This window comes from Patagioenas fasciata, chromosome 5 (genome assembly GCF_037038585.1).
Source record: "Patagioenas fasciata isolate bPatFas1 chromosome 5, bPatFas1.hap1, whole genome shotgun sequence".
Classification (NCBI taxonomy): Eukaryota; Metazoa; Chordata; class Aves; order Columbiformes; family Columbidae; genus Patagioenas; species Patagioenas fasciata.
This window is the reverse complement of record NC_092524.1, coordinates 12,150,489-12,176,702: the sequence shown is the minus strand read 5'-3', so window position 1 is coordinate 12,176,702 and position 26,214 is coordinate 12,150,489. Positions and strand designations below refer to the sequence as shown.

At 42.8% G+C, this 26,214-nt stretch overlaps 3 protein-coding genes and 2 non-coding genes across 11 annotated transcripts in view; all 5 read right to left on the bottom strand.

Moving 5' to 3' along the window:
- The window catches only part of TRIM66 (tripartite motif containing 66), a 53,671-nt gene extending 44,837 nt beyond the window's left edge, over positions 1–8,834 (bottom strand). The window contains exons 1-2 of one of the 2 annotated variants that reach the window (XM_071808921.1): positions 8,652–8,834; positions 5,960–6,134 (exon numbers count right to left, since the gene is read on the bottom strand). In XM_071808921.1, the coding sequence (XP_071665022.1) occupies positions 5,960–6,125 (166 nt within the window). In that variant the 5' untranslated portion in view covers positions 6,126–6,134; positions 8,652–8,834. Of the gene's footprint in view, positions 1–5,959; positions 6,262–8,651 lie in introns of those variants that run through there. The other variant, XM_071808920.1, reaches the window with a different exon arrangement.
- A 2,988-nt stretch (positions 8,835–11,822) lies between these two features.
- On the bottom strand, positions 11,823–16,241 carry RPL27A (ribosomal protein L27a). Its single transcript, XM_065839169.2, has 6 exons — positions 16,176–16,241; positions 14,842–15,276; positions 14,462–14,525; positions 13,825–13,900; positions 12,800–12,974; positions 11,823–12,005 (listed from the first exon to the last, which is right to left on the bottom strand). Exons 1-6 carry the CDS (start codon positions 16,224–16,226, stop codon positions 11,877–11,879), a joined length of 930 nt encoding a protein of 309 aa, XP_065695241.2. The 5' UTR covers positions 16,227–16,241; the 3' UTR covers positions 11,823–11,876.
- LOC136102846 (small nucleolar RNA SNORA3/SNORA45 family) lies at positions 12,340–12,471 on the bottom strand. The gene has a single exon (XR_010651491.1). It is a non-coding gene; the product is annotated as a small nucleolar RNA SNORA3/SNORA45 family (small nucleolar RNA).
- LOC136102857 (small nucleolar RNA SNORA3/SNORA45 family) lies at positions 13,308–13,439 on the bottom strand. Its single transcript, XR_010651501.1, has one exon. It is a non-coding gene; the product is annotated as a small nucleolar RNA SNORA3/SNORA45 family (small nucleolar RNA).
- A 1,068-nt stretch (positions 16,242–17,309) lies between the features above and the next one.
- DENND2B (DENN domain containing 2B) overlaps positions 17,310–26,214 on the bottom strand; it is a 172,043-nt gene continuing 163,138 nt past the window's right edge. For all 6 annotated transcript variants that reach the window (XM_065839171.2, XM_065839170.2, XM_065839174.2 and 3 more), the window contains 6 exons: positions 23,257–23,434; positions 22,115–22,156; positions 20,992–21,103; positions 19,760–19,999; positions 18,444–18,530; positions 17,310–18,071 (listed from right to left, as the gene is read on the bottom strand). In XM_065839171.2, the coding sequence (XP_065695243.1) occupies positions 18,037–18,071; positions 18,444–18,530; positions 19,760–19,999; positions 20,992–21,103; positions 22,115–22,156; positions 23,257–23,434 (694 nt within the window). In that variant the 3' untranslated portion in view covers positions 17,310–18,036. The remainder of the gene's footprint in view (positions 18,072–18,443; positions 18,531–19,759; positions 20,000–20,991; positions 21,104–22,114; positions 22,157–23,256; positions 23,435–26,214) is intronic.

Sequence of the window (26,214 nt, the reverse complement as noted above, 5' to 3'; positions counted from 1 at the left end):
TTGGCACTGCCTCTAAACAACATTGCTAATCTGTTTTAAGGACCAGTACTTTGCAGACAGCTCATTTAAATATATCATTATTACAGCACTGTGGGTGAAAGGAAGAGTAGTCAGAAGCCCTGGAGACTCGCTGTTTGTACGTATGAGAATGATGCAATTTCTGGATCTAAATAGCAATTCAACATGGAATTACAGGATTCAAAGAGTTTACATATTAAGAGATCAGGAGCCAAATTCAGCTATGGTGCAATTGTGATGCCCAAATGAAGTCCATTAGTGTTATCAAAACAAATAAAAGTAGCAAAAAGCTAAGAGAGCTGTTGACATGCTTTATTTTTGTATGGAAATTATATTGGTAGGACGGAGGTAGGAATATTTGCATAAATTGTGGTTTAGAAGTTCATTACCTCTTGCTGTTTATGATTTGAAATCATTATTTATGACAACACATTTCATTGCTAAAGAGATGACTACAGATTTGGAAATGCTAGCAAGGATCCTAATGTTGAATTTGAGGCCCATTTCATTGTCATATGCAGAATAAAACCCTATTTCAGAATTATATGCAGGATAAACTACATATAAGCTACTCTCAGTGTATTTGAGTTATCAGCTAGTACTGAACAATCACTGAAGACCACATTTTATTGAACAGACTCTCATGAAGTTTCATCACATCCTACACCTACATCTTTCCAGGGCTCCACTACTCCTTTAACTACCATCCATAGTATGCTAATGCATTTGAACACCACTACAAAAGCCACCAGCACTAGAAACCGACATGTGTATAGACTTATCTCTGTGTGTGCCTGTATTATGTTTATCTACAGGTATCTCTGACCCTGAAAAGCTTCAGCAGCAGATTTTTACTTTTCTGAATTGGTTTGCAGCCCTTCTTTGTAAGCTGTGTGTTTATTTCCACTCCCACATTCCCATCAACAACAGTGACTAGATAGCAGATTGAGGTAAATGGAAATTCAAAGGTAGTGGATGCAGTAGTTGGACATAAATAACCAGTCTGGACACCCCAGATCCACACCTGGGATATCCAAAATCAGCTTCTGGGAAAACAACAAGGTTCTGCCATATACTGTTCAAGTCCTACTTCCAGATCTCTCTCATCCCACAGCACTTTCATTTCTGTTAATGAAAGCTGCCACACTGCATGAGACTCAGGGAAGAGTAAGTAGACATCAAGGTAGTGGCCCTCATGCAGTGTGTTGCTTTGTAGAAGTACAAATACAGAAAGAACTAAAATTTCTGAGTGCTCTTAGGTTTTTACTCTACCTATATTGCAACAATATAATTGGTAAATGACAAAGCTGCAAATAATTTGTAGCAATCATCTCTGAAAGTGAAAACTGTAACCTCTCCACCAAGTGTAGAAACTGAGCACAAAGACATTTCGAACATCAAAAGCCACAGCTCTCAGTTTTGTTTCAAGGTCTTCCAATCTGGTCAGCTTTAAACAGAAAGAATCCTCGAGCTGGTTGTCTCAGAAACAAATCAATGCAGATAATTAACCTATTATTATAATGAGAATTTATTAGCATAAAGAAACAAACAGTGGAGCTATCATACACACCACATTTATACTTGCTGTCCACATGTTGTACCTATTCCTCCACTTCTTTTCCTCCAACAATCATCAGAATAATTATTCTCAGAGAGCATTAGCTACAGCTCAAGCTGCAGGCATAATTTACACCTCCTTGGAGACCCAATTATAGGTTATAGGAAACAGTTCTGAAGACAACCTCCCACTCCACAGCTTCATATTTATGTAACTAAACCCCTCATTGTTTCACTTGCCTTTTCTATCTGGCAACTGAACAACAGAGTGAGAAAGGCTGAGTAACTTTGAATCCGTTTTAAGATGACTGAATATAAACATTATGAGCAGTTTCCTCTTTAGAATTACCTATCTACTTCCCTTTTTAGAAATAAAACATATCTAGTGTTAAGTGGATCTAATTAAAGCAAGTGGGTATTCTCCTTCAGAATTAATAGATGTGATGCATTGCATCACTTGCCTTATATGATTGCATCACAACAAGGTTATTTGGGTCCTGGAGATATAACAGCTGTAATATAAAGGCATCCAAACTGTACTCCACTGTAAGCCTAAATACGGTTTAAAAAAACTCTGTAGTGCAGATGTGTGCTTTTTGGTTTGTTTGGGTTTTTTGTTTTACTTACAGACTTAGTACAAGATAAGGCACTATGTGTCAACACCTGGAGTCTCTTACATCAAAACATCATACTGAAAATAAGCTTAGAGACAAAGGACTTCTAGAGCTCAATCTTTTTCTTGCAACAAACCCCCCTGAAGACACCTCTGCACAAGTTAAACGCAAGTGTGACCAGTGCTTGGCTGAGTTTTGGATGTGCCTTGCTAACCAGCATTCACATTAGGCATCCATGGTTATATATAGCACCTACCTTACAAGCTGAAGAAAGATCTATATTTTCAGCTGGAAATAATGCAGCAAGTGGACATCTGTCAACAGCTGAAGTCACACTTTTTTGCTTTAATAGTGTGCTTTCTCTTAGTTTTATCCAATCGATTTGCATTTCTCTAACTCTTGGCATTTAAATGGGGATCTCAGACCCTTTCCTGCAAGTGTGATGTTAACATAACACAAGTGTGGACAGTTTTTGACTTATGCACAGAATGCAGACAGAAATTATGCAGTCATTTGTCATTAATTTTGTTATCCAACCTAGAGAAGCACAAAAGAGCAAAGCATATTTTTAAAATAGAATTTTGGAAAAAGTAGTTCAACACACAAGTTCAACACAAAACCATAACACAATTAAACCTACCACTTCCCAGATCAATTTACAAGGCTGAGCAACTACTAACCGCATTTTACAAATACTATAGTGTACCTCACAAGTTAGAAAAATTACCCAATTCAGTCACAAAATGTAAATAATACCTGGAATTTATATGAGTTACCAGAAATCTGCAGGGTGTTCCAGTACATCTTTCCTGATTTGCTTGTTCTCAGGGGTCTAAACTGTGATTTTTTTAAGGAAAATAATAATAATAATAAACCACAAGCCTCAAGTTGAAACAGTCTTGCAAAAACATGAACTTCTCACAATGATGCACCTCCACCAGTCCTCAGCTATTTTTGAAGTTAATATGCTGGTGACATTTAAAGCACCAAAACAATTTAAATCATTGAACATCTTATGCAAAGAAAGATTTGTAGACAAAAGGTAATTTATTTTGGCACCCACCTCCAATTCAAAAAGTACGAATAAGCACAGGAATCTGGATGAATCTAGTTTTGAATGTATTCAGAACTCAGTGAGAAGGTGCCAGATCCAAGAAGCCAAGGCAGCATGCAAGAACCAATTTTGTGTGTTTTCACACTGTACTGTGAGCAGCAATTCACTGGGAAAGTCCTCATCTGAGAAATTTCAATCTCAGGAGATGAGGAATTTTCTCTCTCTTTTTCTTACCTAGTACCTCTCTTTAAAAATATTCCTTCCTGTGCACTAAACAGACTGGAAACACACACATGTAGACCTGCAGAGAAGAATGTGGATTGTCTCTTACATGAAGAGGGGGAATAAAAAAAAGGAAACTGACACTGGCCTGCAGAAAAAGAAATGAAAGACTGAGAATCTTGAAGTCCCCTTCATATAAGGAGGATATGTAGGAGCTAAACTCAGAAAGCTATTTTTCTTTTTTCACTCAAATTACTTCCAAACTCTCAGTTCTCACAGCTGTGAAAAAATCTGCTGTGTATGCAGCTTTTCCATAAGAGCTCTGGCTATCCCAGAGGTTTCATTCATGAGTCATCTTAGACACACACAGGTATAAAAGTAAGTTTACAACATCAATCCCATCAAAAAACAGGACCACTTACCTCCATCACCTCAGCAATCTTATAACAACAATAAAATAGAAAAGAGTTCTCTTTATAGTAAAGCATACCAAAACCCACAAATTCAAGTATGCTTTTGGAGCAAATCTCAGATTGACTTCACTTGGAAATATATTCACTTTTTCCATTCTTCTATTTTGCTTAAAGAATTCACAGTGAATAAGGAACACATTTTTCACACAGGCTATGTTTCACATTTATCCAACTAAAATGCACTTGTATTTATCATTTATCGTTGGCACTTATATATGATCATACTTGAAGATAATGCTAAAAATTTAGTTGGCACTGTACTGCCCACAACTCAGCAATCAGTGCAGCTAAGACAAGCAATGTTTAGCATCATACCATCAGAAGATTTCACAAATATATCCTGGCTGACCTACAGTGGTTGCAGTTTCAGTCATTGACTTAAATAAGAGACACAGATGTTTCGGTTTTGCTGCTCTCCTTGCTCATATATCAACTGAGTCTCTGCACCTGGTGTCTCACTTCATTTAGTGGGTCATCACTGTTCATTATCTCTTTTCTCTAATCTTGCTCTTTCCCACAGAAGTTCCCTATCTACAAGAGAATGAGGAAGTAAACACAGAAACGTCAAGAATACTGAAATAAAATAGTTATACACAACTAATTCCTCATCTACTTGGGAATCTGAAGAAATACCTAATATGTCAACAACTCATGAGAACTTCTAGCTGCATATCATCTAAGATCACCAAGTGGTATAAATTCACTTTTCCACTTGACAAACAGTGACAAGGGGGAGAGAGGAACAGCTCAGATGTCAAATGAGGATACACAAAAAGCAATGGGGTGGTTGTTTTCAACAGCATTTTGTTATAAAGTTCCTCAGACTGTAAGCCCACTATGACTGGGCATTTAAAACTTTAAGGCGATATTAAGGAGATATTTACCTGAAGTTATTGTTTTAGTCTCTTTGTCTTCTTCTCCTACCTTTATGTTTTTCTGTCTGTACCCTATGCACGAAAAGCCTTTCTCCTTCACCAAGAAGTTATTCCATTTTCCTTTACCTTTTGAGTTTTGCTAGACTTTCAATATTGTTTCCATTTGTTGTCAAACCTGAACTTGTCTCATTTATGTTTATCTCATCCATTCAGATTACCATCACCTCAGGGAACATATCTTATCTTCCTACATGTTTCTAAAATTTGCTATGGAAGAGATAATAAATGATGCCTCTTATTCATCTAAAGTTCAAAGCCCGTGAAAATACAAGTAATCTACATGCCTTTGCTCTTCTTATAAATCAGTAATGAATCTGAAAAGCTTCCCCATGGCAATTAAGACACATTCAGTTAAAATTACTGTATTCTGTGATCTAAATCCTGGCTTATTTAAAGAAAAAAAAAAAAAGTTATGTATTTTCTATTAACATCACTACCAAAACCTGTACAAATGACTTCAGGATTTCAAAAGCCACAGTCACTACTTTAGTCAGCTTGTTAGGGTGAGTTAAAGTACAGTCCACAGTCAGAAGGGTTCAGATAGAGAGAAAGCACATTTACAATGAGATAAAAGGAGTTTCAGTACACCACAATACACACAATATATTCTAATAACAATTATTAAGATGTTTTGGTGCTGGTGTTGGTGTTGCGGGGGGGGGGCACGGAAGAGGGAGAGAAGGAAGAATAAAATTATCACTACAATTGCCACCATAGAAAGGTCCAACATGTCCAAAATACTGCATAAAGATGTAGCCTGGAAACTACCGTGTAGCATTTATCCATTTATTAAGCTAAGCAAATCAACTATTCATAACGTCACACTGAGTAACTGAAACTTATCCCATTCTGGAAACATTAAATATTGTCTGACTGTGTAATTTCTCTTCATAACATTGTTGTTTGATGAAAAACATAACGAAGTAGTATTGTTCTAAATCCACCCTTCACTCATACAAATCTTGAGTCTCCTATTCTTTTAAACTAGTGCGTTAAAGGAATAGGATACAAAAAGTACTTCTCAATCCATTTGTTTTTATAATACTATAACACAAATTGCACAAGCCAGAGATTCTCAAATACTACCTTCATATAGAACTTCACATTCAGTGGGAATACAGCTATATCCTTGAATCAGATCCGGAAGGCAGTCCTTACAGAAGGAGTGAAGGCAAGGCAGCATTCTGGGCTCTCTCCTCCGCAGGTCCCATTTGCACACCAAACAATTCCTGAACAGATCCAGAGTCTCCATTTCTGTCGGCTGAAGTTTGACATCAAAAAAACGAAGAGTCACAAAATGGCTCATGACAACCCTTTCACTTAACAAAACATTCGATCACTCAAGCACAAACTAGAAGACAACAGCAGGATGAGTGTTCTCAGCAACAACATTTATTTAGTCCTTTTGAAGAAAGAGGAAGTTCCTTGCAGCTGAAAATCAAATACCTGGGTTTTTTTTAAAAAAAAAAAAAAAAAAGTAATGTATTTGCAGATTGTTGTGCAGGAAAGTGTGGTTTATGGTTTAGAAACCGTGATCCCACTATCTCTCTATAGTATTTGCAACTTCTGTAAAAACTGAAGTAATCTGTTCTATTGATCTACTTACCAAGCTGTTACCAAGCTGAATTGTCACACGCTGTACATTTCCTGCTAGAAGCACTGAAACTGTGCAATAAAAATGATTATATTCTCTGCTGCTTTTACAATTTCACATCAATATTTTATTGTTTTCAGGTAAAGCAAATGATAAGCATAACTGATCATACATTCATGATTTCAGCAATGCATGTTAGAAAGCTGCCTTGGTAAATGTACAGCATATTCTGCCAGTCTTCTTTGTAGAAATTTAATAAAATTAACTTTGCAGTAAGCAGATTTCAACAGTCAAGATGTCCACAGATCTAATTATAGACCAAACTTGAACTTCCAACAAGCGGAACAGTGTTCCTCCTGCCAACCTAAACTCAAGGTAAAACGAAATTTGCAGTTCATGTTCCATCCTTGAGTCTGAGATTTTGAGAGATGTCGATCAGATACAGCCTGCAAAAGGGAAACTTCTGCAAGTTGCATCAGAGGAGAAAAAGCAAATAAAGTCTGGCCTCCGCTGGAATCACCCTCCAGCTGACCAAACCTTCTGGGACCAGAGCCCACACAGCTGCCCATTGCCCTGGCATTGCTGCCAGCAGCATGCAACTTGCAGCTACTGTCTTCAGATTTCCTCAGCACAGAAGAGCAGCAGCTCTAATCTTCAGGCTGTGTATTTTCTTGAGGGATTTTGTCTCACGGCAGATTCCAGTCAAAATGGTTAGTAAGCGGGTCTTTTTTTTTTTTTTGGACAATTAAAAAAAAAAAAAAAAACTTAGAAATTGACAGCCAGGAATTTTTAAGTGTTGCATCCTGAAGTAATTGCTATGTAAATATTTTAGAAAGAAAAAAGGACCGTATGTTAAAGTCGGCATCATATTTCATACCCAAGACCCATTCTAGGAACAAATTAAAACAGGTAGATATCCACCAACTTTACTGAATTCACTTAGACAAATTCAAACCTACCACTAAAACTTCTGATTGCAGCTTCAAAAAATTAGCTGTGGCAAGTGTAGCTGTGATTTAACTAATAAATATTGCATCAGTGCTTATGATATAAGTTCACTTTTTACAGTGCACTTCATCAACCATCTTTCAGAGGCAAATGTCATTAGAGCAGCACAGCTTCTCTGCTCACTCTGTCTCTATTGTTTCTCGCAACTTCTGTTGCCAAAACAAACCAGCACCTACAAAAACATGTACTTTCTGCAGTAGGAAGTTGAGGTATTAGGCTAACACATTGCTTAGACAGAAAAACCACAGCCTGGGACCAAAGCATCCACACACAGAGAATCTGTGCAAAGCAAGCCTGACTCTGAGAAATGCTGTATCACCTTAAAGGCCAAACCTGTGGCTGAATGAGAAGTAGGTTACCATACATTTTAATTTATGCTTTTTGCATAGCATATGAAACTAGAAACAAGTTTTTTGGTAGGAGGGGGAAGGGTGAGGGTGACAAAAATTTTAAAATTTCTTGCTGAGGTAGGTATGGAAATCAGCAGTGAGGCAGCTACATCACCAGTGACTTGGCTATGCTGATAGGAAACACCAAGTCCAGCAGCAGCAATGACAAAGAAAATAAAGTTAATCGCATTTGGAGATGTGTGGTGAGGGTAATGAGGCAGGACAGAAATGGATGAAGACGGGGAGAGCTGGGGAGGCTGCTGGAATGGGAAGAGAAGTGCTGGGCTTGTGGTGTGCCAGCCCAGAACAAAGCAAAGGGCTGGGGCTGCCTCAGCACCAGCACAGCAGTCCCGGCCTTGGGACGGCAGCGGCCACCGCCACACAAGTCCAAGGGAAGCATCCAGGTACTGCAGGACTGGAACTTCCAATGAAGAGTAATACATTTCATACAAGAGAAGTTTGTAATGGTATACACTCATAATTTTATCATTTCTCTATTTTAGGGATAAACTCTCTATGCAACTCTTTCAACTTCCTGTGTTCCTTTTACTCAGATTTGATCAGATTTTTTTTTTTTGTATCTTCTTTCCTCCATGAAATGTGGATGTTGCTACAGGGGCTCATTACAGCATTTTAAAATGTTATAACATCAACTTTACCAAGTTTGTCAGTAATCGCTTCATTAGCAGTATTGCAACTTGCCAAGAATTTGGAAAACATTGGATAAAAATATTCCCATCCATCTAAGCATAATGTTTATCAGTTTAAAAAAAAAAAAAAGTGTTACATTTAAGTAGTTGGCCTTTATTTGGCTTCCTCATTTCTCCTGTTTTTATATAGGAAAATCCTTTATTCGGACATCGTGGACAGCCATTCTGGGGGTTTCCTATCAGCCCTCGCAGGAGCTTCTCGTTAACCCGGTCACAGTGCGGTTTGTTTGCGATTGTTCAGCCCGCTTACTCCTCGAATACTCCCCGCCAGCGCTTTACTCCGAGAAACGCCAGGATGCCCAGCAAACCCTGCCCGAGCCCCTCAGCCCCCTCCGGTGTGAGGAACCGGCCCCCGCCCTCCCCGTCCTTCCGCCCGGGGCAGCGCGACCCCGGGACCGCGCTGGCTGTGAAGTGAAGGCGCGCGCCCAACGGCCGCCACGCGCCCAACCGCCGCCGCATCGGCCGCCCCGCCAGCGGGCGCCCCCGCGCGCCCAACGGCCGCCGCGCGCGACATGAGTGACAGCTGGGGGGCGGGACTAGGGCGGGACCCACCGGGCGGGCCGGAACGCCGGCGGAAGCGGCCTCGCCGAGCGGCCGCCGCCCACAGCGACTCCTTCCCCGGCACGGCGCCCGACAGCCGGATCGCGCGGCTGAAGCGGCCCCGGGCCCCCGCAAGGAGTCAACCGGGAAAACGGCCGTGTGGGAACGAGACTCGGAAACAGCTCAACCGCCAGGGTTTGATTATTCCTCCAGACCCCTCGACGGTTATTGCAGGAGTCAGCACAGGCAGCCCGCTAGGAAGGTGTCCTGTCCCAGCCTCAGCATCGGCACGTGACAGATGGAACTCAGCCAAACCGCATACAAAATACCCGAGCTGGCCTTCAGCGGCGCAGAGATCAGAGCTGGACGACCGTGCACACTTATAACAAGGAACTTCTTGTACTCACTCAAAAGTAAGACTAGAAAACATGGAAGATTTAAGATAAAACATTAAGACATTAACTACCAAAGAATTGAGAGTGTTGTCCTCAGGCTAGGGAGCCAGCGTCACTTGCCTGGTGGCACCTGTGCAGAGGGTACTTCAGTGTAAATAGAGCCTTTTGCTGTCCTTATGATCTGGTCAGCGATCACGATGTTACTGACATGAGGAAGTAATAACATTCCTTATTTTGCAGTACCACACAACTTACCTTGAGGATTGAAGCGACTTAGCTCTGCCAGTGGATAAATAGTATTACATATTTGGAAGCAGTGGTCCCAGCAGTCAATTACATAAGTTTCATATACTCTTAACCTCAGAATTTTAAAAACTGCTTGTTTAAGTTATAGTTCTTCACAACTAGCAGTACCACTGCCTAAGATGAACTATTTTAGCAAAGCAATGCATGTCAGCTTTAGCTTAAAAGCCGTCTAAATTTAGTTATTGCCAAACACTAGGTTAGGAGTTCATTAACTAGGACCATATCACACATACTAGAAGGTAATTTGCAACTATTAGCAATAATTCAAGACCTGTAGCAGTGAACATTAAAAAAATTGGTGTCAGTGCTTTTGGTCTGACACTTAAAAAAAGAGCTAGCTCACTAGCTTTAAGTAATTGTTTGGTTTTTACCACTAGATAAAGATTCTGCTTTGGCATGCAGGGTCAAGCAACTAAAGTCCTATTTTGATGTTACAATTAAGCAAGCAATATTTTATGCAGTGATTTTAAGCCAAATACATCAGAAATCTATACCGTGCAGTTCTAGAGCTGTGCCATTGGTTTCTGTGAGCTGTAGGGAAGGCTGAAGGTACCTGGCACCAGTTCTGTCCCACACATGGGGACTTCAGAAATCGTGTACCCTACTTGAGGAGGGTATTGATTGCAAAAGTAAATGAGCAGTTACTGTATTAGTTCAGTCATTAAGTTTCAGTACATTGCTGCTGCTACCAACCCTTAAAAGCACAACTTGGAATTGGCCTCTGTCAGTCCAGCAACACTGACAAGAAGCTTTAAAAGCTTTTAGCCTAAAGCAATCTGTCCAGCTACTCTGCCACTATTACCAAAAGGACAACATGCCACTGCTACAATTGCTACAAATTCATTAAATTCAGAATTAATAAGTGCAGAAGCAATTTCATCCTGTGGTGGAAGAATTCAGCCTAATCTCAAAGACATCCAATGTGTTCACAAGCTGTGGTGTAGCTAAGAGACTGCAAAATCACAGTGTTACACTATGTATGACTGTCAGCCTCATGTTCTGATGAATACAGGATGCAAACACCTCAGTAACTCAAGAGTACTACACACCAGTAGTTTCTAAAGAGCAGGTGGATTTAAGTGGTCTGCATGTTGTATGTTAATTGAAATCAGAAGCTAGACAGCTGTCAGCAACAGTTGAAGCACTGGAGGGACAAATTCAAGAGTCAAGGAAATAATTTAACCACCTTGTTGAGCTAAATTCAAAATACATCTTATTTCTATGCATAATGCTGATAAAGAAACATTGCTTTTTCTGTTGGAAGCGCAGTTGCTGTTAGCTGCAAAGGGGCACACCGCAGCATCCTCTGCTCAAAAGCCAGGATTGTTAGTGAAAGCTGCATTTCAGGCAGACCCTCACAGCAGCTGCAGAAACCCCCTTGAAGTGCTTCTTGTGACTTAAGTCTGGCCATAACACCATGGATTGTCTCTTCCCATCTATTTCAGCTCCTCCATACTGTCCCACACTATTCCCAGGGTGTTCCCATTTATCCCCTCCTATACCCCACCTTAGTGAAAATGAGACTAGAATTGTTTCGCTACCTGCAGAAGAACCCTATTAAGCACATAGCTTATTGAAAGCAATTTCCTGTACTGTCTCTTTCACACAGTGATTTTTGACATACTGCTACCAACTTCCCATTGCATTTCTTTGTCCACACTCTTGCTGTTTCATTCCCGAAGGCCATGGCAGGATCCCCACAAGAGATTTCACCTTCATGTCATTTTAGTGTACAAAAATCCCAAGTCACTTTTTCATAGACAGCTGTAAAGAGGATCACCAGTTGAAAGAAATACAAGAATAACCTGTTTCACAACCCCATAAAAACAAAATGATGAGGACACACTAGCCAGGCAATTCCAAAAGCCAGTGAGAAGCAGTCAAGCCACTAATCAGAAAACTGCCAGAAATAACTAACCGGACAAGACTGAAGTGCGAACAGCGTCTGGACAAGCCAGAGGTAAAAAAAAAAAAAAAAAAAAAAAAAAAATCAGAAACTTCTGTAAATCAGGAATTTTACACATTGTTTTTATTCAAAAAATTTGAATAAAACACAGGCCTTCATGCCACAAGCACACAGGCACCACCAACTGCTTTGATCTTCTCCTCTGCTCTTCTGCTGAAGAACTTTGCTTTCACAATTACAGGCTGCTTGGGCAGTTTCCCCTTACCCAGGACTTTGTAATAGCCCTAGAAAATAAAAAAATAAAAATAAAAAAAATTAAGTGTTTGTAATCAGCTTGCAGGCTCCTGCATTCAGATCTGTCTTTCAGTATGTACCAGTTAAAACCTAAACCATGATCTCCATGGCCTCACCAAGTGTGTCTCCCATATCAAACTGGTATGAATGAAAGGAAGAAAAATATCCTCATTTCATTCCTGTCCCTTACATTAAAAGGACAAACATGGCACAAGATCCATTAATACTACAGCCATTCAAGTCACTGCTTGTTAGGAGTGGCGTAACTGGCCAACACGGGTACCTTAACTTGTGACACAGAATACACCCACCTGGCAGACTAGTAAGTGTTGCTGATTCGGTGGCTGGCTGAGACATAAGACATCACAGCCAGTGAATAGTGATCAGACATTTATGTCCGAGAACTATAGCACACCAAGACAATCAAACATGTTCTGATGTGACTCTAGCCTCGATATCAGAGAAGTGGCTTCATACAAATGAAAAGTTCTACCGTGTTTTTATAAATTCTCTCAGTAACACACTAAACAAGTAATCTCACTACCTTCCAAAATAAGGGCAGTCCCTGTCTGCAATCATGCAGAAACATGAGATGTTCTTACAGGAAAAAAAAATGTAACATAAGTACCTGTGCAACTACTTATATGCCAAGATACTTGTCCTGAGAAGGTTACAAATATTCAAGCACTGTAGCTCATTTGCAGTTTTCCTACTTGGATATGCAAACCTACATTACAAACGAAGTGACAAGGAATTGCAGATTTCAATATGAGCAGAAACTTACTGAGCGCACAACATCGATCACAGGGGCCAGTCCAGCCTCATTTTTTGCGTAATTGAGCCTTGTCTGTTCACTGACAAGTGTCCATAGTTTATCCAAATTCAGAGTAGGACAGAACTTTTGGTTTCTCTTCAAGTGATAGTGTCTCATGCCTACTTTTCCAAAGTATCCAGGGTGACTGTGAAAGAAAGATATTCCTTGTTAAATCACATTTTTAATTCATCCTGAACAGGTAAGACTACAAATTAACACTGGAAAAAGCATCTTACTTGATCAAAGTAATAAAATTTCACATTATAACTTTACTCATATTATTACACTTAGTATTCAAGTGTAATAATCATTAGTATCCAAAGCAAGGGAAAATTATTTTCTCTTTCAGTGTTTTTTCCCCACTGAACTCACAACTCAACCCCCCTCACTGGTGAGGCTGGCTCAGTCCTGTATTTCTGAGGCAACCCCAACCCAGTGACACCAAGGAGGGCTGCGCCTGCCCAAGTAGTTTCAGCACTCTTGTCACTAACCTGGTGACTGACTGTGTCAAGAACAGTCACAGCCAGTGAATATAGATTAGTGGTTCCTGTCCGAGTACTCTAGCACACCAGGACAACAGGCAGCGTCCAGATGTGACTCTAGTCTCGGCAATAAGACAACATCCCTTACCTTTAGAGCATGCTGCTAAATAGGATTTAACATAACATTTAACATGAACAGGACTTTAATATAACATTTTGAACGCAACATAAATTTAACATAACATTTAGTGTGTACATTGTTTAGCAGGGAACACATTGTAACAGGCAAGTTTGGTCAAGTTTACCAAATGCTGCACTGAACTCATACAGGCAGCTGGTTTAAGTAAAAGGGCTTTTGATTTTAGGGTAAACAGGGACATGAGTTGACCATAGCTATAATGCCACACTTCATGTAAGAGGAAAAAACACACAGGACTGCAGGGAATTTTGTTTATTCACATTTCTACTTTAGAAACATACATTTTGTAGCATATATTTAAAATGTTAGCTTACTATTTATCAAAATTAATCCTGTGATGGTGCATACCACCAGCATTACCACGCCCTCCAGGATGTTTCCTGTGTTTGCCTATAAAGAAAAATTCAAGTTCGTTACACTAAGAATATTACAACAAATACTTGAGCTTAGAGGTATGTTTAATGTCAATTTAAACTATTTTTATTCTATCCCCTATGCTGAATTTATCACAATTCAGCAAGATGAACCAACTAAAAGCTAACACTATAGGAGAAAAAAATAATAACCAAAACATGCCTCTGGTTAGCTTACAGGAGTACAAGAGGCCACCAGGGATAGCACAAGTGGGCTAACAAGGAAAGGCAGGAATTAGAAGGGACACAACGCTGTCCTGTAAGCTTAAGATGTCACAAGTACCTATCACCTGAGCGCCACTGAAGTTAATTTACAAAATCCGCCAGACTTCAGATCAGCCCAGCGCTGTGGCATCTGCCTCCACAGCGCCAGCATCACCCACGCACGCTGTAGCCTTCAGCACTGCTCACTACGACCCACGGTGTGTGTAAGACCCTGCACCACAGCCACATTTCTCTGCAACCCGTAAAGAACAGCAGCATCCCCTCAGCGCCGAGAGGCACCAATCGGCACAACCCCTGCGGTCCCTCCACTCACCAACGCGGCCGTGGCCGTGGCTAACGTGTCCCCGCAGCTTCCGGGTCTTCCTTAGCCTTGAAGGCTGCGGGAAAGTGGGAGAGCAACTGTGAGCAAAACGGGCAACAAGAGGCAGTGTAATCACCCGCCCTCCCCCGCGGCCGGCGCTGCTCCGCGGCCGCAGCCCCTCGGCAGCCACGCAGCCAGGCGCCATGGCGGCCTCGCCACACCGCGCTGCCCCGCCGTGCCCTCAGCAGGCCGCGGGCTCGGAGAAGCGTCTCTCCCCGGTCCCTCGCGACTTCTCATCCATGTCCCACCGCGGGAGCGCGGGCCGGCGGCCGCGAAGCCTCCAGCCCAGCCCAGCCCAGCCCAGCCCGGCCCGGCCCGGCGGCAGCACCCACCATCTTGTCGGCGTGCGAGAGGGAAGAGAAAGAGCGCGGCGCTCGCGAGAGCGGGGAAAGGCGGAGCGGGGCGGAAGTGGGGCCGGGCCGTGCCGAGATCTCGCGAGGCGCCAGGAGCGGAACGAGTCTCGCGAGATCGCGGTATCCCCGAAGCTGGGGGACCGGCGGGGAGGGGCTGGGGGGGCAACGCGGGTTTGGGGCGGGCTGAGCCGCCCTGGAGCAGCGACTCAGGCGGCTTCCGAAGCAGGAGGGGTCTGGGAGGGCGGTGTTCCGCCCTGCCTCACCCGTGGCTTCCAGAGGGGACAGAGCGGTCCCTGGGCTGCTCCCGTTGCTCCGGTACCTGCTGCAGCTCCCGGCCGGGCCAGTGAATTTAGCAGGCAGAGAAGTGCTGCTGCGTGTTACGACAGACAACTTGCTTTCGCTTCCCTCTATGTTCTGTAGCAAATGTAGGACTTTGAGCAGAATTTAGGAAAATTTGCAAGCTTGGTCACTTTATTAAATATCGACAACAATGGGAAAATAAATACTTGTATGGGAACAGAGTGGAAGAATGTTGAGGAGGATCAGTGACTGCAGCTGGGATGTAGAAAAACACAAAACACTAATTGTTTTACTGACTTTGAGTGTTTGATAAGTAGAACCTCTGTGTCAGGCCTGTGAGAAACTCTGAGGCCCATTATCATTGTGCCCGAGATTCCTGCTTTGTTGTGAGAAAGAGCAGAGCACAGCATGAGGCTGCACTGGCTTGAAGCCTCGAAATACAGGTGAACACAGCAGATCCAGGGATCTTCTGCCAGGGCTGAATTCTGCAGTGCCTGTCACCTCTGCCCATGAGCTTAGAAACTGTTTTGGAGATGCCCTGGTAGCAAAGTAACAAATAAATTTGCTCTTTGCAATTGCATTCATGGCCTTTGGTTGTTTCTTGTGACCTGCCTGCATTGCCTCACACAATACTATATAGTTAAACACAATTACATGCACAACTAGAGTAGCAATTCCTGGAGAGTGTCATCGTTTCTCAAGCTTGGTTTTTTAATGTATTTTATACCACAAGACTTTAAGCAAATCTTTACCAATTTAAAAGGAGTTTCAGTGCTGGATTTGTTTTTCTTCAGGATTTCCTTCTCAGTTAAATAGTGCACCAGTCGTGTTTCATGCTCAGGAACACCATTAGTTTTAACAACTAATGCAAAAAGCAAAATTAAGTACACTTCCGTTTTTCATCAATCCGATCCTTTCAAATGCAGACCTCCAGATTACACCAGGATAGTTCTATAAGACTATCCTTTAAGTATCAAGAAGACACCTAGAGATCTTTTGAAATGTGATCTCACCTTGTCTGGTACTCTCCTCTGATTCACCTTAAAAAAAAACTGGAACGACATGTTGATGGGTAATAAAATGTTTAAAAGCTTTCTGCTTAGATTTTTAAAGTGCAGATGGATGAAACAGCTTTGGTGTGGGAGATGGGTTTTAACAGCACTGCATCGTTGTACATCAGCATTCCGCAGCTTTTTCTTGCCTTTGTAGAAACTCTTCTCCACAGCACTTCCTTCAGCGGATGATGTTCTAACCATCATTTTCTCTACAGATGTGTTTCTTCAGAAATATATTTCCCCATATATGTACTAACAACTGTGGTTTATAAAATAGCCAGAATCTATCTGTACAAGTGAAGTTAGTCCTTCCAGTCTGAAGAACTACATCTAAAAATAATTCTGGAATTTACAGCATATTATAAAGTAATGGAAATTAACATTTGTGACCACATTTCCATTGAATCAGAAGCACTTGATATTTTACAGACATTTCATGTACACTTAAGCAGCTTTTCTATATAGAGGAGTGTGAGGGATGTACGGAAAAAAGGAAATGACTTCACCTTTTTAGTGAATAATCCCTCAGTTTTGTTCTATGAGGCTGATAGCAAACCAGAACCACTGTCAGGTTAGGAACTGCGCAAGCCTCAAAGCCAATCTAACTAATGGAACTGCACCACAAATGAAGAAAAATACGGTGTTGGGGTTTTTTTAAAAGGTAAGAAGCTACAGTTAATTTTCATTAGCTGTGAGACTTGCAAATATATTCAAGTATTTTATATTTTCTTCTTCAGACTAAGACAGGACTCTACAGAATCTCCACAGGAGTTATGCTCCTCTGGTCATCTAACCAAGGCAGCACAAAACCAACCTGAAAATACCAGAGTTCAGGAGCAGTATCGGTGATACAATGGCAAAGAAAAAAAAATGTTTTAAGAGATGCTTCTGTCAGGATAAAATTAACAGAACAGTGAAAAACACTACAGAAAAATCAAACTACATGTCGCGAAACAGCAAGCCTACTAAAAGATACGTTCATATTAGCCATATTTTAATTACAAATTCATTAAAATCACAGGAAAGTCGCTGGTTTTGTACCTGCTCAACATCAGAAACTGCAGAGGTTTGCAATGAATATAAACAAACAGGTATATTTACAGAGTTTATTAGAAACCATACATACATACATTAGGAAAGGATGTACTGTACCTACTGGTTGCAGTTTGCATGTCAAAGAACTGAGCTCTCCTCAGGTTTAGCAGTCTTAGTGCAGAATGGATTACAAGTAGTTTACTGACCAGAGTTCAAGCCAAGTGGAAGTTTTGTATTGTGAACCAAGTACCTTATCATCAAGTTACTTTGTTATTTCTTTCTTTTAAAAATAATTAAAAAAAAATACCAACTCCGCCACATGAAAGCAGCCCCCGTGCGTACAACCTCTCCCGCGTACCCAAGTCCATTCACCCCGCAGTGTCCAGGCATCAGTGTAGCTCACAAACACCCCGTGAAGTCAGTGGTTCTGCTGAGACAGTCAGCTGCACATCATCAGCTTTTCAATTTTGCACCAAGCATAACTCAATTCATACTAAAGAAAAAAAAAAAGCACCTGTTATTCTCAGGAATATACAAATATTTACCACAGTTGTCCTTGCTCATTACAAAATGAGTTACAAAAGCTTACAGCACGTTATTTACAAATTCTACCCAGATACATAAAGGAGCTGTATCATCTGGCACACTGTCCACCAGCATCGGTCATCACGCAGCGCTGCGCTCAGCTTGCTCCGCTCTCCTCCCACATCAAACCCTGAAACGCCGCAGGTGCCTCGCGCAGGGTCACACAGAGTCTTTGCGTTGGAATTTCAGCAGAATGGAGTTAGTTCTTCTTGTGAAGGAACTTCATTTTGTTTCCTAAAGAAAGCACACCATCAGTCTGTAGCACATGCTGCAAAGCAGAGGGCAACCAAAAGTTACTTGGCAAATGGGTTTAATTTGTAATTTAATTGCTGTAGAATAACTCTGCCCGCTGACAGACCCCTGAGCTGTCAGACACCTCTCCTCAATTGTGGGTGGGTTCCCTCACCCCCAAGTGAAAATGAGCGTGTTAACCAAGGATCATAATTAAATCTGGATCTGTCAGCTTTAGGTATGGTTTCACTGTTTTCATATTTCCTATCACATTGAAACTGCTTGGCTGATTTCACCTCCAGTAAGGTTTTTTTCAAATTTAAAAACAAAAGACATGAAAATTCATTTCAGAAATACTTTAAAGGTTTTCCTCACCAAGGCCTCGCAGAAACTTGTTTACTCCACTTTGTTCGGTGTCTGGGAGCTCTTCCAGATACTGTTCAACCCGCTGCTCGAAGAGCCCTGTGGACAGGAGGAGAAAACGGAGCTGGGGTGACCCATGTCTGCCCAAACCCCTTTCCCGCGGCCCCTGTGCACACTCCCAGCTTTTTACTTTCCGAGCCCTCGGCCTCTGTCACTCCGCGAGATGTCGCCGCCGGGAAGGGGCTGCTCACTCTCACGCGACGCCAGGACAGGTCCCGCAGCACCTGACCCTGCGCGGGCGGTAACGGACCCGGAACAGCGCGGGGTCAGGGCGGCCCGCGCTCCCCCCCGGCCCCGCTGCGCCCCTGCGGGAGGCCGGCCCTGCCCGAGCCAGCCGCCCGCCCCGGGACGTGCCGGTACCAGGACATGCCGGTACCGGACCGCCGTGCGCCGCCGCCCAGCGGGACCACAGCAGCCGGCACCGAGTGCGCGGCTCCGCTCAGCGGCTACAGCCCCAACAAGGCCGGAACGCCACGGAGCTGCTGCGCTGCGCCTCCCGCTCCCGGCCCTCACCAGGCGCGGTCCGGGCTGCAAAGCCGCCGCATCGCCCCGCCCCACCCGAGGCTGCGAACCAGGCCCGGACCCACCTCCCGCCGGGCCCCGCGCGGCTCCCGCAGGCGGCGCTGCGGCGCCACGTGCGCCCGCCCGCCCCGCCCCTTGGCGAGAGCGCGGCGGCGGGAGCGGGTCCGCTCCTGAGCGCCGCCCCAAGCGACCCGAGCTTGAACCGGGAGCGGGTCTGCTTCTGAGCGCCGCCCCAAGCGACCCGAGCTTAAACCGGGAGCGGGTCCGCTTCTGAGCGCCGCCCCAAGCGACCCGAGCTTAAACCGGGAGCGGGTCCGCTTCTGAGCGCCGCCCCAAGCGACCCGAGCTTAAACCGGGAGCGGGTCCGCTTCTGAGCGCCGCCCCAAGCGACCCGAGCTTAAACCGGGAGCGGGTCCGCTTCTGAGCGCCGCCCCAAGCGACCCGAGCTTAAACCGGGAGCGGGTCCGCTTCTGAGCGCTGCTTGAACGACCCTTCGCAGGGTCGTTCCCAGTTTCACTGCTGAGTGATGTAAAGTGCTCAGGTGTCAAAGTTCTGGTTTAAACATGTGTTTTATCACCCCCACACTCCCAATCTAGGCCCACCAGAAGCGGACAGTGTGTTTCGGGAGGTTTGTCAGCCCCACAGTGCTCACTCTGCCCCAACAGCAGGCAGACGCTAACCAGGGCACATGGGCACATGGGCACGGCACAAGGAACGCGCGCTGGGGGACACAAACCCACCCTTACCTTTTGCCCTGCATTTCCTCAGCTCTCTGTCCTGGATGAAGCCAGCAAACATTTGGGATTCCATGAAAACTTCCAAGAAGCGGCGGATGCTCTTGGAGGCCACAGATTTACGGAACGCCTCCCTTTGGAAGGCACGCTCTCCTTTTTCATTCTGGGTTAGGAACAGGGAATAATGGCCAACTGTCTCCACAAAGAATCGGATAAAAACCTCAGACACTAATCCATTCAGGGTGTTACATTCTGCAAAATAAGGCAGCAATAAGACACCAAAATCAGCTGCTACCAGAGCTGTCAGCATTGTCACTCACATGGGGCCAGGTACTGTCATTTAGCGGTTTGCTCATGCTGTGTTAATAACCAAAAGGAGCGGAACTGGCTCCTTGCAGCCCTGGGTATACATTAGGTAGGCTGAGGGCTTCCTAATCAAGAGTACTGGTCTACATAATTGGTGTTCCATAACCAAAAGTCAATGAGAAACACAAATCCTCAGTAAACAGCTCAGAAAATTAAAAAGTTTATGGGTGCTTCATCAAAATTATGACTAATTTTTTAGCTCTTGAGTAAGTTTTCTTGAGAACCATGTGGATGACTCAGAATTAAAACGTTTGTTCTGGGGATAATGAGCCTTTACCGAGAACTGATCAAAAAGAGTATTTGTAGAATTTGCGTTTTCATCATTTCTGAGATGTTAAAGTAGTTTTGCATATGTAACACAGAGGAGTAGAAATAAATTTAAAAAACTGAATAGGGGCCTGTTTCATACCTTTTAACCACAGGCATTTAAATTCACCCTGGGCTGTTTTTATAATTGCTGGAGAGAAATACGAGCCTTCAGAGGCAACTCAGCCCCTCTTGCACTGAAACTATTTTCTGGAGGTATCTGCTTCTCTCCTCTGAATACACCAAGTGCCAAGAGCAACTCCAAACTCAGACACACCCCTAAGCATGTATAATTATCTGGATTGAATTAAGGCCAAATTAACTGCAAACCTCTGAGTAAAGGTTTAGAGGCACTCATGGGAGGACATGTCATTTACAAAGAAATTAAAGTAGATTGCTGGCAATGTATTACTGTGGGTTGATGCTATCAGTCCCGTTGCCTGTGTGCTCAGAGACTCTGATGTTCCAAAAGGTATTTGAGCACTAAAGTCTCATCTTCCTTTCTCCTGGATGGAAAGTCAATACTACCTGTATGCTCTTTTATACAAGTCCCTGTTTCCAAATGAACTTACCATCATCTGAATCACTATCTGAATCCTGATTTATCAGTTCATTCTTTCTCTCTAGAGCCTGCTCCAGAGCAGCTTGCAATTTTCTGGGTAATAGCGTGTCTTCATCATCCATCTGACAGAGAAAAAAAAAAAAGTAATCTTTGAATCACTTTAATCCATGCAGGAACTACAGCAAATACTTTTTCAAGGTTTAAAGTTCAAAAGAAAAGCATTTTCTCTCTGCTACTGTCATGCCTATGTAAACAAAATAATTAAAGTCTATATGCAACTATCATATATTTCTAAACAAAATTTCTTGTCACTCTTAATGAGATTAAAGTCAGGAATGATAATCCAAAGAGCAAGGTAAACCTATAGAAACTTGGAATCAGCTCTTTACATGACGGAGAGTCCAAATAGTTGTTTTTAACTAAATACACATCACGCCAAGCCCAGCTACCTGTACACACAGCTGCCCTATGTGGGTTTAGGCAGCTGCTTTGGTTCTTGACAGTTGTTTGTACCTATATTCTAGTATATCTTGTTTTCTGGGTTTTCCCCCTTTTGTTCTCTTAATCCTATTTAAAGCTTGTTCAGCAAAAGTGAGTAGACACAAGAATCTTAGCTCTGCAACCACTTTTCACCAGCCATATTGTCCAGGGAATCGTACAAGAAAGTTTACTCATCTAACCTGCAGATTGTTATTTTTGAAATTATGTAGTGCCACGTTACTATCAGGAGATGTGATCCTTCGTCTCCCTGTTTCCAAGGTCATGGTTTTCCCGCCACATTAAACTATTCTTCACCTTTTCTCTCTCACTCGGAAACTTTTCTTTGCAGTTTTTGTCCTTTTCACCTCCAACCGCATGAAGGTTTTTGCCAACATGATGTTATTAACTTTGGATGTTTTCTTTGCACTGTGAACACAGTTCTTTATTTCTTCTGACAGTCACAGCCTCAATCCCTTTTGCACATCTGAGGAGTATTTATTTGCAGGCAACAGAAAAGTAGCACTTTTTTTTTTTTCTAATCTCTTTCCCACTGCCCAATTCCTGCCAAATATCTCTAATCAAAGCAACCTAATCATATTACAGGAGTAAACCGCTTGCTAGGCTGCGTGGCAACATTTCAAACTGTACTTTACCTGTCTGATGAATCGATCTGATCCCAGGTTAACCATCAAAGCCTAAAGAAAAGAAAACACTATAGTGAAATATATCTGAAGAGGCAGAAGACATTCCTTTGTATTTGCCTTTTAATAGTGAAAGATCATCTGAACAGTCGCAAGCCTCAACATGAATCAAATTCCTGCTGTGAAACAACACATTATGTGGTTTATAAAACAAGAAGATAAAGCTTTTCTTTAGAACATAAAACTAATTTAATGTAGTTAGATACAATAGATCTCATACTAGGTTAACAGGTAAAAAAAATCCAAAAGAGTTAGGTGGGTCTTTTTTCTTAAACCTAAGCAAGTTATTGCTAATGAATTTTGTTAATGTGCAGATGAAAAGCGTTTCAGAGGAGTTTAAAGAAAACGGTGTCATTTGGGGCAGCAGGGTTTATGAAGGGCAAGGGTGTGAAATATGAATGAGGATGAAGCAGCAAAGCTGAGAGATGGAGCTGGGCAGATGTGGGAGAGCAAAGTTAGGAAAGTGGGAGGAAAACAGAGCCAAGATTTATGTGAGCTGGAGGCACAGAAAGCCTTTGAATGCGAACACAAGAGAAGAAAATGTCATAGATAAATGACAGGAAACTAATAGAAGTAAGAGAGAAGACTGTGCCCTTGAGGGTTTTTTGTGGTATTTTACTGGAAGAGCCGACGAAGTGCAACTCTGATTTGATTTCCCATATAGTATTAACAAAGTCTTAGAAGTGAAAAAAAAAGCTTTAAAGGTGTTGTTTTTTTTTTTCTGTGCTGGCTATGGCTTCATGCACAACTTCTATTAGCATTAACAGGTGTCATAGCAAATGGCACTTCATGTCTTCCTCTTCATGTTCCAGGTCCAACAAAATCAGAACAAATCAGCATATTTACACTATTTACTTGTTGACCAGGTTAACATTCACTCCGCCCTGTCATGGTGCCAAGTATGGGAAGAGGAACGGAGTGTAGAGGAGACTGAACTTACTACTGCAGTTTTACCAAGAGGCAGCTACCCGTGAGAATTGGGCAGAGAAGAAACAAAGAGGCAGATTAAAAATTAAACGTGTGAGGACTGGCAGGCCCTCTCCAGGATGAAGCCAGCTTTACTCCAGGCAAACAACCCCGGTGCCATCTCCTACCTCCTCTACGGGCAGCTCCTTGAGCTTGGGCAGAGAGCTGGAGAGCAGTCCCACCAGGAAGGGCGTAGGGCAGCACACGATGTCGATCATGGACGAGGGCAGGACGGGAATGAAGGTGTGCTGCCAGGAGAAGGGGTACAGCAGGGCCACCACGGCGTGCGAGCAGCTCGAGAGGGTGCTGGGGAGAGAGGGGCGACCACGTTAGCAGGGGTTCTTCTTTGTCCAAGACACCTACCACCTGCTGACAAACCCAGTGTGTTCAAATGCAAGTGCCCAGGGGCTGCCCTTCTGTCACCTCTGACTGCAGACAGCCCACGAGTGCCTGCCAGTCCTGTACTGGGCACTGGGGTAGTTTCGCCCACGCTCACCTCCAGGTGACTTGAAACTAAAGATAAAAACCTGAAATCAATTTGTTTGATCATAGCAGTCAGGAAACACTTTGATCTAGAAGATGAGGTTTAATGTTCCCAGCGACACTTAATAGCAGCTACAGTGAATGCTGCTTGAACTCCAAAAGCAACTTCCATTCTTAGCTGCTACAACCGTGTCAGTAGTATAAAAAGCATAATACTGATGTTCTTATGTTGAGCGCTAATGCATAAACAAGGGAAAATGAAAAATAAAAAATCAAACCAAAAAATCCTAAAGAAAAACTCTACTAAAGCAGATGCAAAAAAACCCCAACAATCAATACATACTCCAAAGCAAACCAAATAAAAGCAACATATTTTTCAAAGTTTGTATAGTCTTGTGACAACGGCGTATTTTTATTAGAATACATTGTAATGGGCTTATTGACCACCTCTAGTGATAAAAGTATTAACCGTGCTCAGTAGAGGACTCTAAAATATACGTTGGTATCCCCTAAACATTAATGCTTGATATCATTTACGGAAAATTTCTTGCATGCATTGTCCTTCCATCTACTGAATCTGATTCCCTTTTACAGTCACGTGGTTTCCAAATGTTAAAAATAAAGGAACATGATTACCAAGCTAGTTTTAGCATCAGGGGAATAAGACAGACTCTCCATTTCAGAGCTTTGATTTTGGACTGAGTTACAACATCTGCTTCTCACCAGCTGAGGATGACAGAAATTTGGAATTTTACCCAGCCTAGCATGACTGAGCTAATTTTCTCACAGTGTAAACTTCTGCTGTACTTAATGTAGCCACAAAGAACTATAAATGATAACTTCAGAGCTGTTACTGCTTGAGAATGCTGGGGAGAAATGCTGATTTCTTCTGCTGCAAGGCTTGTTGGAGACTTTAGGTGGCATCAGACCTCCACCAGAATAACCTTTGCGAGCATTTTCAGTTGTGGATTACTCCAAGGCCAGGAGAAAGTTTTCACCTGTTTGTTCCTGTCAGTGATTAACCTTTGCAGTTTGCTCAATGGGAAAAGTGAGAACTAGAGGACAAAGAGAGAAAAGGTTGGGGAAGAGCAAATGCCTGTCTTTTACTGCAAATAATCTGTTGGTTTGGTTTTACTTGACACTTACTTTAAGATCTATCAATCACAGCATGATTTTATAACATATGTTGCCTGACATGGGTTTATTGTAAAAATGACACTGTTTCTCTCTCTTTTTTTTTATTTATTTGTTTTTTAATAGCAGGCAGTGATGCTGCAGTTGCCTCATGTTTTTGTCCACCATAGCAAGCAGAGCAGTGTGTTCCAGAAGAGCTGCGGAGCATTGTACAGGCTCCCAGTGCTTTCTCAAGCTCGTTTTAACAACTCTGTGGCATTTTCAACTACTACAAAGTCAGTCATCCTAGCTGAGTGACTAAAAAAAGAGCCACATTAAGCTAAAAGCAGGAAGGCAAACATTCTTCTGATATTCGGTTAGCATTTTTTTCCTTTCTATAGAATGCCCTTTTGTAACTTGTTGTTTTACACGCAGTGCCGTGACGTAAATCAGCCCCTGCATCCTCTCGGCCGTGCTGTTCCCACACTAAGGGAGGCTTCGGGCTCCAGCCCAGGACGCTGGTTTCTCTTCCAGAGCTTTCCCGGGCGCTGGCAGGGACGAGGCAGCAGCTGGAGCAGCAGGGGCCATGGGGGTGTCCTGCGGCAGCGCCCTGCTCTACCCTGCCAGTGTCCCGTGGGTCACGCCATCACCCTTGTCACCACCTCTGCCTGAGCATTGTAAGGCTCCACACACAGTTTTTCAGCATTCAGCCTCAGAAAACTTTTCCCTAACACACCTCAGGCTGAGCCCCCATGAAACACTCGCTCCAAACTTTCAGTCCCCAGAGTCGCCTTCCCAGACGCGGCTCGTGTGCAGGAGCCACACACCCCGTTACCAAACTCCTGCTTGTGCAAAGCACCCGTGTCTTCTGTAGCTGGGAAGATTCACGTTTAGACAGGATACACATCTCTCACTTCAGCGTGAGGTTTTCACATTCCGTGAGGTAAAATTTAAGAGATGATGGATGTAAGGGAACTCCCCAATTTAAATCTCTAAAAATATGGTTCAGATCCTTTTAAAAGGGTATTATTCAGAAAAGCATGTTTGGAAAATTAAAAAAAGAAAGCCCTGCCCTGGGAAACCAGCTCCGCTCCAGTTTTTCCTTTCAAGATGCACAACCCACACATTGTCCCACTGTTCTTGTTTATGAGAAATAAGGTCAGATGATTTATTTTCTTTAAGATGTGTGAAGCACACAATGTAAAGCAACAAAGAAATTACATTTTAGAAATATATTCAGTTTTAATAGTCTAGGGCAGTTTTGGTAATCCGGAGAGCTGTTTTGAGAATAGGCTTTTTCATTTGGTCTGTGCAATTTTACAGGAATACTGCATAATGTTCTAGCTGTCATCCTACTGGAAAACACTTCTTATATTATCCATATGTAGGTAATTTTATACGTGGGCACAAGAAACCCAACTATTGCATGAGTCACACACTAACAAGGAGCATAAACCATCGTGTACTTTAGAGGGCAAGCGCTGCCAGAG